General features: G+C 42.7%; 1 protein-coding gene across 2 annotated transcripts in view; it reads right to left on the minus strand.

Moving 5' to 3' along the window:
- The window catches only part of LOC119375304 (splicing factor 3B subunit 3), a 54,037-nt gene extending 39,196 nt beyond the window's left edge, over nucleotides 1–14,841 (minus strand). Inside the window, exons 1-7 of one of the 2 annotated variants that reach the window (XM_037645485.2) lie at nucleotides 14,738–14,841; nucleotides 14,153–14,493; nucleotides 13,927–14,003; nucleotides 11,158–11,424; nucleotides 10,062–10,203; nucleotides 8,730–8,842; nucleotides 3,675–3,737 (exon numbers count right to left, since the gene is read on the minus strand). In XM_037645485.2, coding sequence (XP_037501413.1) covers nucleotides 3,675–3,737; nucleotides 8,730–8,842; nucleotides 10,062–10,203; nucleotides 11,158–11,424; nucleotides 13,927–14,003; nucleotides 14,153–14,378 — 888 coding nt within the window. In that variant the 5' untranslated portion in view covers nucleotides 14,379–14,493; nucleotides 14,738–14,841. Of the gene's footprint in view, nucleotides 1–3,674; nucleotides 3,738–8,729; nucleotides 8,843–10,061; nucleotides 10,204–11,157; nucleotides 11,425–13,926; nucleotides 14,004–14,152; nucleotides 14,494–14,722 lie in introns of both variants that reach the window. The other variant, XM_037645490.2, reaches the window with a different exon arrangement.
- Between the last annotated feature and the right edge of the window lie 954 nt (nucleotides 14,842–15,795).

Here is a 15,795-nt window from a genome sequence, read left to right on the forward strand (position 1 = left end):
GCTTTCCTACAGCCAATCTTGGTTTCATTTTCTGAAGCTTGTACCGTGTTGCAATGACATGATTTATTTATTTTACAATGATGTAGAAGCTGGTCACATGGAATCAGGAAGTCATGACATTTTGACACTTGCTCTGACTCGACTCAATTGCCACTTATGCTGCTACTCGCAAGGATGTAGCTAACTAAGCGAGCCTGAACAAGCATCAGAATGTTACATCGTGCTGTTCCCACAAAACCACCTTCTGTCTATGACGTCATGCCAGAGTATAACCTTTGGAATCCAAACTAAACTGGATGTAGAAAAGCTATTACATTAAATTATTTAATGCTCTCCAAGATTCAGTAGTACTCTTCTATGGTTTTGAGGTTGCAGACCATAAAGCTGAAGATGAATAGTCACAAATATTACTTCACTGAATAAAGACGAGGATGCCGACCACAAGAGAATCAAAATGTATTGATGTTTCGGCACCCAGAACAGGAGCCTTGTCCACAATAAAAGCAAAGGAAGGAAGCTAGGCGTTCAAGTAGTCTAAAGCATGTGAGCTAAACATCTTGCGTATGAGAAGGGCAGATTACCGTCTGTGCAGTTGAGCGTGCTTTTTTTGTTTGTATTGTCAGGGATTCCAGATACAATCTGGAAGTCTGGTCCTTCCCGGTAGCGATGACACGCGCCTTGCCCCAGTCTATTTCATGATTTGAGGCTTGAGCATGTTCGGCGAGGGCGTTGGAAGATACTTTTACATTTTTGACGTCATTACAGCGGGGCAAGGCACGTGTCGTCGCTACCGAGAAGGACCTGACTTCCAGATTCCAATTTTACTGTTCCTTGTAAGGATAGTGCCACAGGGATTTTCAGTAATGACATGTAGCAACGGAGGTAGGTGCCATCACAGTTAGGGACTTAAACAGCTGGGAAGGTAAATGTAAAGAATGGCAAGCTAATACTACAAGATGTCAGAGTTCAAGCCAATGAGGCTTTAGTGTACAGTCGTGAGCGATATGAGCGAGAACACAGGAGCATGCGTCAGCCTCAAACCCAGCTATGGGTGATGCTGGGTGTCTGCAGTTGGAAACAAAATGCAAAGAGGGATGCTCTCCTAATAATTGTTGATGCTCCCACCATGCATATGTTTCTGGACAAAACAAATTCACATGAGAGACAGTCTACCAATCATTCTTTTCATTTTTTTATTTAATCCGTCAGCCGTCATTGGTGTGAGCGCTGCTGCACCATTGTTCGAAGTGCTAGTGATAACACGTTGCACTTCTTGAGATATAAGAATCAGTTAGCAATACAAGGCAACATCAAACAGCTACATCAAACAACTGTGCGAAGAACAAAAGAAAATAGAAATAATGAAAGAAAATGAAATGAATCATTGCAAGTCACTGCAACAGTGAACAATCTTATCAGCTGTCGGCGGCCAGAAAAATGCCATACGCTGCCGTTTTGTAGAAACGTCGGTTTGATGGGAGTCACTACAGTTTGAAGAAAAGCGACACCCTTTCCATTACATTTCTTTTTTTACAGTGCCATCCAAGTATCAGTCGCAATGGGGTTTGAGGCTATTTGTGAAATGCTCGTAGGTTCCCACTCGTAGTGCTCACGACTGCATATTGTAGTATCTAGCTATCTGATAATATGCACTTTCTGCTGAACGTTTTTTTTTCTTCTATTGTCTCGGGAAACAATAGAGAGGCAGCTATGTATATCTCAGAAACCAGTTTACCTACAAGAAAAATTATTACATATTTGAAATCAATGCGAAAAACTAAACCAGTCCATTTGATCTCATCAGGTTTGGACATAAAATACAGCAAATAACTCCACAAGCCATGTCCCCCTTTAATGTATGCACTAGCTGCTAGAACACTACGAGGAAAAAAAAACTGCGCAAAAAGCATCAACAATGACTGCCAATGTAAAAGCAAATAGCTGAACACTTCTGGAAATATATTCAAATTCACTAAATAAATGATGTACTTGAAGTCATAAATTTGGTGCAGTTAGGATATTAGGTAGTGTTTACTGTTTCACTGCATAATTGCATAATAACAGAGCAGTTAAACAGCACATACGTAGGAGCAGTGTAAGTGGCTATACATAAGCGGATGTGTCATGCGTATGTTGTCTATAGCGGCTCAAGCACTGGCATGGAAGGCAACTGCCATCCTCCTCTACCACTGCCAAAACCCTCACACAGACGCCACATGGGGAGAGGCCTGTGGGAGAAAAGGAAGGCTGTCCTTCCCCATCAGTCCAATGTAGCATCTAAACCTTCATATGCTCTGAAGCGCTCACTGTTGCACAACTTGGGCTGTGCAAGAGAGCGAGCCCTTCGCACTGGCAGCGAAAGTCCGACCACCGCCAACCACCACAGAAGCATGGTGAAGAGATTAAAAAAAAAGCTGCAATTCGCTTTATCAGAATTGAGAACAAGAAAGCACAATACTGCCATGAAACATCAAGTGAGTACAGTAATCAAGGCTGCTATTACTGTGATTGTAGATTAGACTAGCAGCAGACCCTTAAAAGAGAAGGGCAATGACACAAAACAATGTCTGCCACAAGTACTACAGGCACATTAAAGAGAAGACTGTAACAATTAGAGGACAAAATGCAGCGAAAGATCACATTTCTTAAAGGGGACGTGGCACTTAGGGAGTGAAAATCAACCAAAAAATCCAGTTTTCGCTGGCCATCTCCTCCCGTTCCTGACATCATTGTGCACCTAGTTACAAATTTTCATTGCTTCGTACCGTCGTCTTCTATCCACATCTTACTTTAAAAAACCAAAACCGTGCATCCTGCCCTTTAAATTGAGGGCAAACGGCAAACAATTTTTCATGCTCTTCCTGTAATGGAGGAGCAATATCTTTTGTTCTGTCTGGGTTATCATCACGATTTCTTTTTCGCTTCTAAGATAAATAGATGCGATGTGTCGTAAGGCAACTTTTGTTATAGTACTTTTTTAAGAAAATGTTCTAAATCAAGGTTTTGTTTTGAGTATCAATTGGAGCATTTTTTAGATTGGGTGCAACAGCCCACAACTCTGCTTGGATATGTCCTAAAGCAATGATTTATATTTTACGACACACTACAAACATTCTCAATGTATTCTGTGGATTGTAAATTGGTGTGCAGGTTGTGGTTGATTAGCTAATTAGGCCTTAAACAAAGAAGTAGGTGTTTGTGATATCCTGGAAACTACTTATCATAGGAAAAAAGCAATTGCATATTTGAACTCAGCACACAAACATTCTGAAACTCTGCAAGTTCCATCAAAATCTATCAAGAATTTTAAAGAATGTTTTAAAGTGCCACGTCTCCCCTTAAGAGCATGTGAAATAGCAGCACTTAAGGTACAATATAGTACTACTTGACACACATTCAGGGTGTACTTATATGCATGAAGAATTGTTTTTCGTTGTAACTCTTTCTCCAATGATAAACTACTTGACACATTCAGGGCATACTTATATACATAAAAAATTGCTTTTTGCTGCAACTCTTTCTCCAATGCTAAAGCAATTATACAGAGAACAAACACCAAGTGAATGCAAAATGTGCAATCCGTCCATTTACCAGGCATTATGCTTAATTTCAGCATCCCTTTCTAACATTAAGGTGCTTTCCAGTGTACGTTAACAAACCATTTATATACATACCTTTGTTTTGTGATTTGCACTGCAAACAAATATCATGCCCCGTTCTGGATCATCTAAGTCGTTCTGCAGAGCAAATCAAAGGAAACATCAGTTTTTCAGCATGGCTAAAATCCATCTGTACACAGAGCACACATTACCAAAGTCTCAACAATAACAGGAGCAAAATTTTGTAGCATTATTTATGCTACTTTTCCACATCCATTATATTTGAGATTTAGTACTTCCCACTAGAGCACTGCACGGGCCGATTTTTCCGGCCCGGGCCCGGCCCGGCCCGAAAATGCCATGCTCCGGCCCGCCCGAGCCCGGCCCGGTGTTCTTAAATGTGGCCCGTACCCGGCCCGGGCCCGAAAGGTTTGGGCCCGGCCCGGCCCGGCCCGTTTCAGCTAGTTATGCCTTGAGCATAAAGGAGGCACTGTCCAACCTTCGGTTATTGTGAAGATACCTGCCGCACAAAATATATTTTCTAGAGATTGTTTTAGAACTTCTTTCAGTGTCACGAATTTCACTGGTACTGTGTATACTTTCGGTGAATTCCGCGCGTAACACTCTTGCGAAATGATTGCAGGGCAATATAAAATATAATTGGAGTCATAGCTGGCTCTTTCATGTACGCACGCAGTGCTAACCACGCCTCTCATTTTTGCATTTCAAAGAACAACTACAAGATATAATACCTGCATAAAGTGGAGAAAAAAGGCATGGCAGACATTTTTAGGTTGAGTCTACATCAAGTGCATACGAGCTAGGGCTGTTGAGGAAAAATAGCAAGTCTCCTGCAAACTTCATCTATTGCACAATGCAATGAAAAAAAAAACATGCTCTAGCTGCTTCTGGGAGGATTATACCAGGCTGGGCAGCGTTACATAAATTAAAGCTGTCGTGTTGACTCCTCGGCAGGCAACTGCACCCAATACACTACGTTTTCGTGCTCAAAACAACAAGGTTCTTTGTCTCACCCTTCTTCCCCGAGTCACCGCCACCGCAGTGCCATAGATCTGTCAAAGGTACATTAACCGCGCCGGCTTTCTTAAAAAAAAAAAAAATCGGGTTTTCCGATGGCAGCGCCACTCTTCAGCTGTTGCAGTAGTCTCTGAACTGCACTTCATCAACGTGACACCAGGTGACGCCACTAAAAAAATCCTTGCTCCGTGTCGTTGCGTTTTGAGTTTGCGCCGCATATGTAGTTCGCTCTTCGTTTTCGACGCCGTATACGCGTGCGTAGTTTCACTGCGTACGCATGGAGCAGCCCCTGATGACGTGCAGCTTTGGGATTTTTCTAAGGGGGGACATGGCTTGTGGAGACCAAAAAAAAAATCATCAAATAAAAAAGCGCTTTTTTCATTACATCATTGACATATACAGCTATTCTTTCATATGTGAAACCTAACTTAGGTCTTATAAGATCAGTATTTCATCCGCTATTTAGATCAGTGCAATGAACACAAGCCGAACCTTAAATGTTTCTGGGTCACTTTAGCTTGTCGGAGTTATATCTCACGGTCTAGAACAGCTAGAACTGTAATTACTTTTTTAACATAAAGCCCAAGCTGTGTATCACGAAGTGCTTAGAGCAGAATTCTCATTTTCTGCTCATAGATTTTTGCAATTTGATTTTGTTTTTTCTCTCTGGTAGTCGTGGTACAAACATTGAATTTTCATCATCTGCAGAAAGACTAGTTATGATTCGATCTGAAAACTGTTTGCGGCATTGTACTTATTGTATATTGCAGGATTTAGCTATCTGATAATATTCACTTTCTGCTGAACGTTTTTTTCCCATCGTCTCCGGAAACAATAGAGAGGCAGCTTTGTGCATCTCGTAAACCAGTTTACTCACAAGAAATATTATTGCATATTTGAAATAAGCATGGAAAACTAAACAAGCATATTTAGTTTCATCAGGTTTGGACATAAAATACAGCAAATATCTCCACAAGCCATGCCCCCCCCCCAATGCAGACAACTGTGTCGTCACTACTCAAGAGGTATCAGATTAGACGCTGGTGGAAACTGTCCGCGACCACGGTGACAATGATGGAGCTTCTGAGGTCGGCTCATCACTGTCATCACGCAATTTGCCGTCTTGCACCGCGCCGTGGGTTCGCGAGACCGTGGCCTCCAAGGCTGGCTCCGGCAACACGACAGCATGTTGCCGGAGCCAATCTCGGAGGTCACGGCTAGACGACAGTGCAGCGTTGTATTGATGTCCTATGAACGTTCAGTATTGTCATCGCTCACAAACAAGCAATAGAGCAAAATATGCAGTTTTTTGCCGCTAAATAAATGTTTTGTGTGAGCACTGCCTTCAATTCCCTTTGTGTTTAATTTGTGCGTTTCTTTTCCGAATTTTCATGCTGAAACTGACTATAACGAAAACCTGTTTATAACAAATTTTTTCAGGCATTTGTCAGTTTCGTTATATCCAGGTTTAACTGTATAATAAAAAGACTTCGGATTGATTGTAATCTTCTGGGGGTTTTCTTACCATGCATTTACATCTCAGTGCACAGGTTTTCCTGAATTCAGCCCTCATTCAGTGATGCTACCGGGTACTTCTGATTTGGAGCAATTTTTGGAGCAGCAAAATTTTCAATTTGGAGCACTTTGGAGCAGTAAAAATCGAGGCATCAGGAGATAGCTCGTAAACTTGCTGCGCTCTCAACGCTTACTTTGTGTCTAGAGAACTGACAGCAAGAAAACCGCTTCAGTCCCTGCAGCGGCCATATTCCTTTAAACCAGCGTTTCGATGAGTTACGCGAGATCGAATCCAAAAGGGATAGTGGCTAGCCTTACTTCGAATAGCAGTACAATTTGCTGGTATTGCATTCACTGCTTCGCCTTTAAGCGAAACTGTGATTTTTTTTTAACCGTCAGCTACTGACCTTGTAAAGCGAGGGGTGGACATGTAACATGGCATAGCCGCTCCACAGTGGTCCTTCCAACACCAGGGTCGTCAGTGACGGGCCCGCTACTGACAGCTAGGCATATTAAAGCCGAGTTGCGGCTGCTCCTACCAGGAGGCATGCTTTTATTAATGAGATGACATTTTTAAAAAAGCAAGCCATAAATTCGAATTGGGACCCTAGCACTCACGTGCTCGAAAGGGCAGGTCCTTTTATGGGGTATTTACTGCAAGAGCGATAAAAAACCCGGTTGCGCTGGTGGAAGGAATTACGAAAAACCTCTTCTGGATGAAGATCCACAGACAAAGTATATTTGAGGAAAAGTGTCAACGCATCCACACCGTTTACGTGCTCTTACATGGGCACGAAGCACGGAGAATTCGACATTGTTCTATACACCTGTTGCTATGGCGTTCCCAAATGTAATTCCGTGATGTCCAGAAATAGAAATGACAGACATTCTGGCGGCGCGTGTAGAGTTATTAGTGAAAATTGTTTTAATTACATGCTGTGCAACGCTTGAAACGAGCTATCAGCAGTGTTTCTGGAAGAGACGACGTCCGCCGATGAATTGCCGTCACACTTTCACGCTACCGATTGGCCTAGACGTCACAAGCCTCTGCGGAAAGTGCGTTTTGCCGTTGAGCCAACTTGCACAACAGAAGCTGCGTCGGCACCGAGCATGGCATTGTGGTTAACTCAAGGCGCACGCACAAGCGCTGTTTATTCAGCTAATTTTTGGTCCGTGGTTGCCACTTTGGCGGCCCCAAGATCAAGCTGCACATGTTTTGATGTGCGGGCGTGGCTATTTCCAGTGATAGACGCGCCAAACCCGAGACTGGCGCAATTTCCGTCGATATTATCAGGATGGCACAGTAAATTTAATTTGGCACACTTTGGCACAGTTGGCGCAGGAGTAAAATCACTGCCCTCATTGAAATTTGCCTACTTGACTGAAACACAAGTGGAAAGCACTGCCAAGAAAAGTACATCTTCAAAGGCGATGCATGATACGAGGTGAAATAGGCCACAAATAAGTACTACTCCTTTAGAAAAGTAGGCTGCGTGCATCACGATTGCACGGTCTTGGAAGAGACAAATGACATGCTCCCCGAAGCTGCTGATGTGGTGGAACACGGGGACAATGTGGCAGCTTCCAAGGAGAACGTTGGCAGACTGCTCTTAGAAGACTTTTTGAATGCACACAACGCTGATGCTTCGCGTGAGGAGTCCACTGATGAAGCCATTGCTGAGGAGCAGCTATCACGACAAAGGGCTACATTGAGCGACTATGAAAATAACGATTGGCCCCTGACTCCAATGTCTTCACAAAGTGCCCATCCAGTTGCCGATTGGTTTTGTGCACGCAAAATGACTGCCGCGAGTCTACACGCAACAACTCGAAGAGATGCACACAGTGTTCGTCAAGCTTAAATTGCCGCGCAAGCAAGCCCAAAGTTCAGACTTTGTAAAGCATGCTTAAATAATTTTATGGCTACTTATGTACACTGTAATAATGTGTTCAGTGTTCTTTACTAAGACTCACATTGTTCAACCCGACGCACTCACTGCTGGTAACTAAGCCTACATGCGTGAAAAAATATTTGGGTATGTTCTTTTGCTTTCTCTTTCTCTTTTTTTCTTAGCCGGTTAAGATATAACAATAGAATTTTCCAGTTTTGTCAATACTGTTACAAGAGGATTGCATTTTATCCTATTCGTATTCACGCCTTCACTCTTGCATTACATTACTTTCTCTACAACTTGTTGCACAAACAGCAAATCGAACAAGCTGGCCTGCCTCTTAAGTTGTCTTTGCGGCCTTTCACAAGTTATTAACCTTCAGTAACAGTTGCTTTCAAAATTTTCATCACTCCTTTTCCTTTATTTTTGTTGTGACAACAGAAGTGGTAATGAAAAATTCAATGTACGCAATGCAAAGAAGACTAGTCTTGTAACATATAACTAACTTGTGTATCAGATCCTTCTACGGTATTTACTGCCAAATTCAAGTGCTTATATCTGAAATGCTCATCACAGCTTGTCGGGTCAACAACCAATATTGCTACTGAAAAAAAAAAAGTAGCCTGATGTATTTGACTGCAAAACAGTCTCACTGAAGAGCAGCGTCAAACGTGTGATGTCATACCCTCCTCCTGGGGATCGGGCAACGAATGTCAGGTTGATCTCCAAAGTTCTTGTAGGTGATGTAGTTTTCGGAGCAAATAAGTACACCACTGGGCCCATCGCTGCCTCCAGGAACTGCACTCAAGAAAGACAGGGAGGAAAAGGGGAAGCTCACATTATTAAGGCAAAATTTGTTTAGGATAAGGGACAGGCTTCTGCAGAATTTAGTAGTATGTCCTAAGTGCTTAGATATAAAAAGATGAAAAAGTGTCCTCTAAGAAAAATTTCTTTTTTACTCAGGTATAATTGAGAGGCGTACTTTGTATTTCAATAAATTAACAGAGCACCTTATATGGGTGTACAAATAGGGCATTTCTCTAACTGCATATTAATAATGTGTTAGAAAAAAACAAGGCTAGCATCATGTATCAGATCAAAGACAGAATACCTCTTTTCACTTCAAATCAAAGAAGAAAAAAAAGGAGGGCGGGGGGGGGGGGGGGGGCTGTTTATTTTTGTCATAATGATCAATAATGCTGTTCAAAATTAAACTTTCGTTTATAAGTAGACTGTAAGTTAGAATATGAAGACTTAATACATACTACTGCAATGACAGTACAAAAACAGGAAAACAGCCTATCACCTGATGCACATAGCGAGCTGTGTTGAAGGAACTAAGTGTAATGACCAGGGAACCACACACTGTTATAAAGAGATTCAAAAGTGACAAGACCACTTAAACAATAAGCTGCCTGGTTTAAATTGAAAAAACCTTGTAACAGATATAGTGTGCTCATTAGAGATGCTTGCAAATAACAAAGGAACTAAATCATCCCAGAAAATAAGGAGACGGTATGAAATTTTCAGTGCTCCACAAGTGATAAACTAGCTGGCAGCCTGAACGGTTATTTGAAGTTAGTAAAATAGAAAATAAGTAATGAACTATTCACTAATTCCTTCTTTGAAACAACAAACAAAAAAGCCCATTAGGATTGGCAGAGCTATAAATGAACAGGACATGTCTACAGAACATCCTTGAGGAGGAAAAAGTGTATATAAAACAGCTAACCTCTAAGTTCAGACAAATTTTCATTCTCTCAAATAATGTTAAAAAAATTTTGTAGCACCAGAACGAGCAATTCTAGTTCTTTACGGTCAGTGTAATCAATATGACATCATTCTCTCCTACTGGCATAACCGTATGTTGTAAGTATATACAAAATTACACTGATCTTCAACTGTAAAGTGACAGATTTCACATAGGCAAAGAGGCATAGGTGCACGTATACCCGCTGAGACAATAGTGTATAACAGAAACTGTTCACCGTACATGCACAAGTGAAGCAAACATTACCTGCTATAAGGAAGTTCCCATGTTCTTCCAGAGGCTCACTGTATTTACGAACGACATGGTTCAAGCCCAAGTCCAACTCATAGAAGGTTAATGTCTGATGAGTGTTATTAGCTGCTTCACCAGTAGGGTCAGAATCTGCCTCCTGCACATAAGCACAGCAAAGTGACAACACACCCTTCAACTGGAGAGAAAGATATAGCTAAAGTGGTTGCTTGGGTGTCTTGGTACGACATATTGGAAGGAAACAGCGCGAAAGACGAAAGACCAGGCAGAGAAAGACACATACACATACCTCAGCAAAGATATAGCATTGGAGCAAACAGTGAAAAAGGCCCTCGAATCTGTGAATTACAACACTATAGCAAAATCAAGAAATGGAAAGCATGGCAGCATAGAAAATTCCACAATACAGGCATGGTGAAAGCTGTGAGCATGCTTTGATTTTTATAAGCATGACCAACATTTTCAATTAGCACCTGCTGCACATTTAAAATAAACAAGTCATTCTAGAAGCCCGTGGGCCTGTAGAGAGAGATGTCTATGAAAGAGGCTAACAGTTACACAAATTTAGTATGAGAAACAGTAAGGTGTGAAAGTTTATCTTGTTTGCAAAGACTTGGCTACGATTCTAAAATGACCATGGCACAACAGGTAGGTAAACTGAAACATGCACATGACAGCAACAGTTCAGGTGGCGTAAGCGGTAGTGACAACTGTCCTGGTAAATGTAGTAATTTAACAATGACTTGCACACTTACCAGATAGCAGCACTTTCAACGTCGGTTTATATACACATAAGAATACCACAAAGATACAAAGAAATTTTTTTTAAATTCACAGTAATTTCTATGCAACTGCTATGGTATTGGGCTGGACAGCAAGCTTTAAGTTGCATTAGGAAAGAAACAGAAGCATTAAACATGAGGTATCAGTGCTTCAGTTCACATTGACGAGACGTGGGTAAACAGTGCGAGAAGACACAAGATGACATGTGTCCTCTTGAATGTTTTAACCACACCACATGACCAAGTGGCCCAACAAGCTACTTGTTTCGTCCACTAAGGCACGTGGATGATGTAACAGCAACAACACTAACCTCATAGTCCATTTCAAGGCAGGCGAATACTGGGTTCTCAAATCCAACATCCACACCAACACAGTGATACACGAGAGTGCTCGATTTGTGTGCTTCCAGCGGTGAGGAAATGGTCAACCGTGCAGCTGCGTCCCTGTTCAAGATGTACACCAGCTTCTGCTTTTCAACAGCTGCCACCATAAGTGCTCTGCCCTTGGGATCCATGGCAAGATGTTGGCCAGGCACAATACGTCGGCAGCCACTCTTCCCAAATGTCTCTTGGTGTACCTAGTGAATGCAATATTAAGATGTCTTAAAGGTATTGAAATGTTTGGAGCAATAAGGAATAATTTTACAAGCCTGAACACATAATCTAGCATTTACAAAGTTTGTTTCAATTAGCTGCAGGCTTTGCCAAGCACAAGTGAAAATATTTGTTCTGTGAACAAGGTTCTCATATTTATTTTGCAGACAAATAATGGAACCCAGTTAAAACATGTACATATAAAAATTTGACTATACCCAGTACAGCAGCTCAGTTTCTATGGTATTCTGCTGCATAGCACAGGTACACAGATTGAATTCCTGGCTGTTGCAAGTGCATTTCAACGGGGGTGAAATGGAAAAATAATTAGCTTTAGATGATTATTAAAGAAACCCACCAGATGATAAACGTTAAACCACAGACCTCGATCACAGCATCCCTCAGGTCCCGCTGTGAAGCTTTGAAATTTTATATCCTATAAAGTGAGTTCAATTTTTACAGTTGCAATGTTGTGTGGTACAAAACAGTTACTGTGAGGGAACCTGTAAGGTTGCCTAAGTATCATCGTAACTTTGGCACCATGTTATAGGGGGTATGCACTGAGCCTTGATCCGCAAGGCAGCAACACCATCGCCGCGCCCGCCATCTTGGAGGCCCGTTCGTACATGCTGTATGTACTGTCCATGCGTCAGCGTGCAGGAGGTCTCTAGTCATTTGTGCCATACGGATCTCGGACACAGCATGTGCAGTGAGTTTTTTGCGTGTGCGGCGAGTGCACGGACCGTCAAAATGGCAATCCCGCCGCTAGAGCTCCTCGCGGATGACGTCAAGTGCATACCCCCAATAAGTCATGAGGCCATTATGGGCATCTTGCACTGTATTGTAAGCAACAAGCGCAATAGAACTGCATGTTGTCAGGATGTAAGAACCACACCAAGGAGAATGCAGGTAACAAAAATTCTGGTTCCTAATTCTGAAGACTTGCACATCATTTTTGTAAGATCAAAGGGGTCATCATGCTAAAGAGAGCAGAATAGTTCTGATGGAATGGTTTTCGGCAAAGCTTAGCAACGTTTTCTGCTGACTTCTATGCAAGTAACTCTGCTTCTCACATTATACAAAACAGGACTGCCAATCAACTATATAAGAAACCAGTTAGCTGTCGCTGCATGGATAGAATATTCCAAAAGGGATATAGGAACTAGCAAACAGTGTTTCCAAGGTGAAGTCCTTACTTTCACTATTTCTGCATAGAAATTTTGTAAGCGTGATAAACCCAACAGCCACTGGTTAGGTTCAATGCACTGGTTAAATAACATTTTTTTGTCTATAAACTCTGAAGATTTGCCCCAATGTGCCAGTAATAAAAAATCTAAGGGCACAAAATGTGCAGCTCCATTTGTTTGTATACATTTCTTTATTGTCATGTCCAAGAAGTCTCAGCATGTGTAAGTTGATCCATGATGCCCAGACCTGGCAACAGCACTGCATACCAGGTCAGGGCCATAATAGTCATAAGGGTCAATGCCTTCAAACAACCAAGATTTTCCAGTGTACCAGCACTTTCTACATTGTACAAGCACCAAGATGCATGGCATGATGTGCAATGATTTAGAAATAGATGCAGTGCATACATATGCTGTTCACTAGCCGTGACAGTCACTGTACCAAGGGCTCAGAAAACATGGACTTCATACACGATAAGTGCCTTACGTGTTCCTCACAGATAACAGAGATAAACATTCTTTATTTAAGCCCAGCTTCTAAACGCACTTACTTAAGAACACATAAATGAGGTGTGAACATCCATAGTCAAATTAACTGTTATCTTGGTTATATATTTAAACAACCGCCAAAGTTCCCTTCAGATGTACCGGTAATGGCGTGGGTGGCCTTTAGTCTGGACATAACTCAAACACCAGTATAGCAGGCAGCATCGAGTTCTGTACTGAGGTGAAGCATGTTAAGAGTGCTTGGAGGTGGCCCTGCCACCCGTAGTTTCAACCACTGACAAACTAAACGTTACAGCCTGCTGTGTAGAGTCCACATACAGCAGCCCCGCACAGAGACATGAGCTTGACGAAAGCTCGTCTGGTCAGGTAGCAAGTTGCAATTAATGAAAACTATGGCCAATGACCAAATCAAAAAAGGAAGTTTTTAAGGAGAACGAGTAAAAACTGTTCCTTTTTGGACCCTCTCACTGACCATCATTTTCGTTAAGTACAGTAGCCCGTAGAAACACCAATGACCGTTCAAGTGGGCTTTGTCAGGACGGCACGCAAATCACTGCATTGCTGTTCAGTCCAGACGCCATGCACATTAGAAATTTGATACTGGTGTCACACGGGGCACTGGCGATCGCGATCGAGCTTGATCGGGATTGAATTTCTCGACTTCGACTGACTTTTTTCCGCAGCTAGCGTGAAGGAAATTCCAACCGGATAGGGCCAGATCGCGATCGAAAGTCGCCGTGTAACACCGGTACAACGCATATCAACTTATTTTACGTGATCAAGTGAGCTCACCTTTTCGAAGCAACTCTTTTGAGGATTGTACTCCAAAATAACAATCCTCCCAGAATCAGATCCAACCACCAGATAATCTGTTCCGACGCACGGGGCGAACAAAAAGGACACCAAAGGCAAACGTTAACATACACTACCCGGTATGTCGAGATTGGTGTTTAAAAGATGCAAGACGCGGAAAAAAACGCGACAGAAGGTGAGAATGTCAGAAACAATAGTTGCGTACCTTTCGATCCACCGGTGAGGCGAAAGCTCATCATTGAGCGTATAATCCCAAACACTTCACATGCGTAGAGTGTGTAAACTTTGCCGGTGTTTGGGTCAGGTCGGAGAAGTTCCAAAATCTTGCCTCTGGACACGGCAACCTCTTGTAGCTTAGTGCCTGAGAAGTTTCCATGAACGGCATGCGTGATGCCGGTGGCACGTTGCAGTGTGAAGTTGTACAGATACATTTTGCAGACCGACGTTCACAAAACGACGAAGTTCCCTGCAGTGGCTAGGTATCCGTCACGGAAAGTGAACACTTCGGTTCAATGCATCGTTGGCACAGTCTTTCTTTCTTGCTCTCTGAAAAGAGAGTCATTCGTGGACAATCGAACACCGTTAACTACTACTACAGAAAATGATGTGGCAAATAAACAATGAAGAACAGCAAGTAAGCATTCGATTCTTCGCCCTCCCCAGGATTCCCTAGAGTAAACAATACCGGCACCTAAAAATACAAAAAATTCAAGAAAACTAAGCACATCCTAAGAGTGCTTAAATTACAGCTATGAACAGACAACACATCGGTTACCTCGAAATTACTCACACTTTAATCTGTGGCTTCGATTATTACGGATTTAATCGACAAACATCAGCACAAACAACTCCGCGTCCATTCTGCGCACAGAAGCGGTTTTAGCACAACCGAACCATCGCACGCGCGCCAATTTTGAAAATGAATAAATAAATACATTGTGTAAGGCATTTGGTTGTCATAACTATACTTTAGTTATCTTAATAATATATTTACAAGTTGCATAAGCATTTCATTAGGACTAGTCGTCAACGATGTTAAAGTGCATTATGTCGCATCTCACTCCCGTCCCCCAGCACGCCCTAGCCATTCCTCCAGACAGCGACATCAAAAGCAAGAGAGAAGCAGAGAGAGAAAAAGTTGTTTGAAACCTTGGCGCCTAGGTTAAATCAGATCAGATCAAAGAACTTTATTAAGTGCCCCGCAAATTGATGAGATGAGTCTGGACCCCGCCTAGGCTTCGGCCAAGAGTTGCTGGCCCTTGGTGGCTTCGTCGGCTCTCTGGACGGCCCAGAGTTGGTGCTCCAGGTCCGAGATGAGCAACGCACACTCCCAGCGCGCGCGGGCGCTGTCGCTGTTTGAGGCTTCATCACGGTTATTCTTTAGTATGCCCGGACATACTCATAGGATGTGCTCTAGAGTCGCAGTGTCTACACTTGTCTGTCGTGTATAAACCTGGGTGTATTATGTGCATGAGAGCTGGACTCGTGTAGGATCGGGTTTGTAACTGCCGCCATTCGACAGACTGTTTCTTGCTGGCGGCGGGAATGCACGCCTCTGCAGTATATGGTGTACTGTGATTTCGTAAAATGCGGTCATTCTATCTTCCCACTCCCACTCGTCGGTAGTCCCTGAGACGGGGCTAACCGAGGCTCGGTCCGTAATCCCTCGAGCCATGTGGTGCGCCGCCTCATTGCTGCCGTCTGATAGTGTGTGAGCGGGTGTTCAGATGAGGTGGACACTTTTTTTCTAGGTTGTTACCTAATTTTAGGATTCGCAGTGCCTCTGGGGAGATTCGACCGCCTGCGAATCACTGATGATTATGTCCGCTTGTGTTTGTGCTATGGCTA

The sequence above is a fragment of the Rhipicephalus sanguineus genome, chromosome 1, assembly GCF_013339695.2.
Source record: "Rhipicephalus sanguineus isolate Rsan-2018 chromosome 1, BIME_Rsan_1.4, whole genome shotgun sequence".
Classification (NCBI taxonomy): domain Eukaryota; kingdom Metazoa; phylum Arthropoda; class Arachnida; order Ixodida; family Ixodidae; genus Rhipicephalus; species Rhipicephalus sanguineus.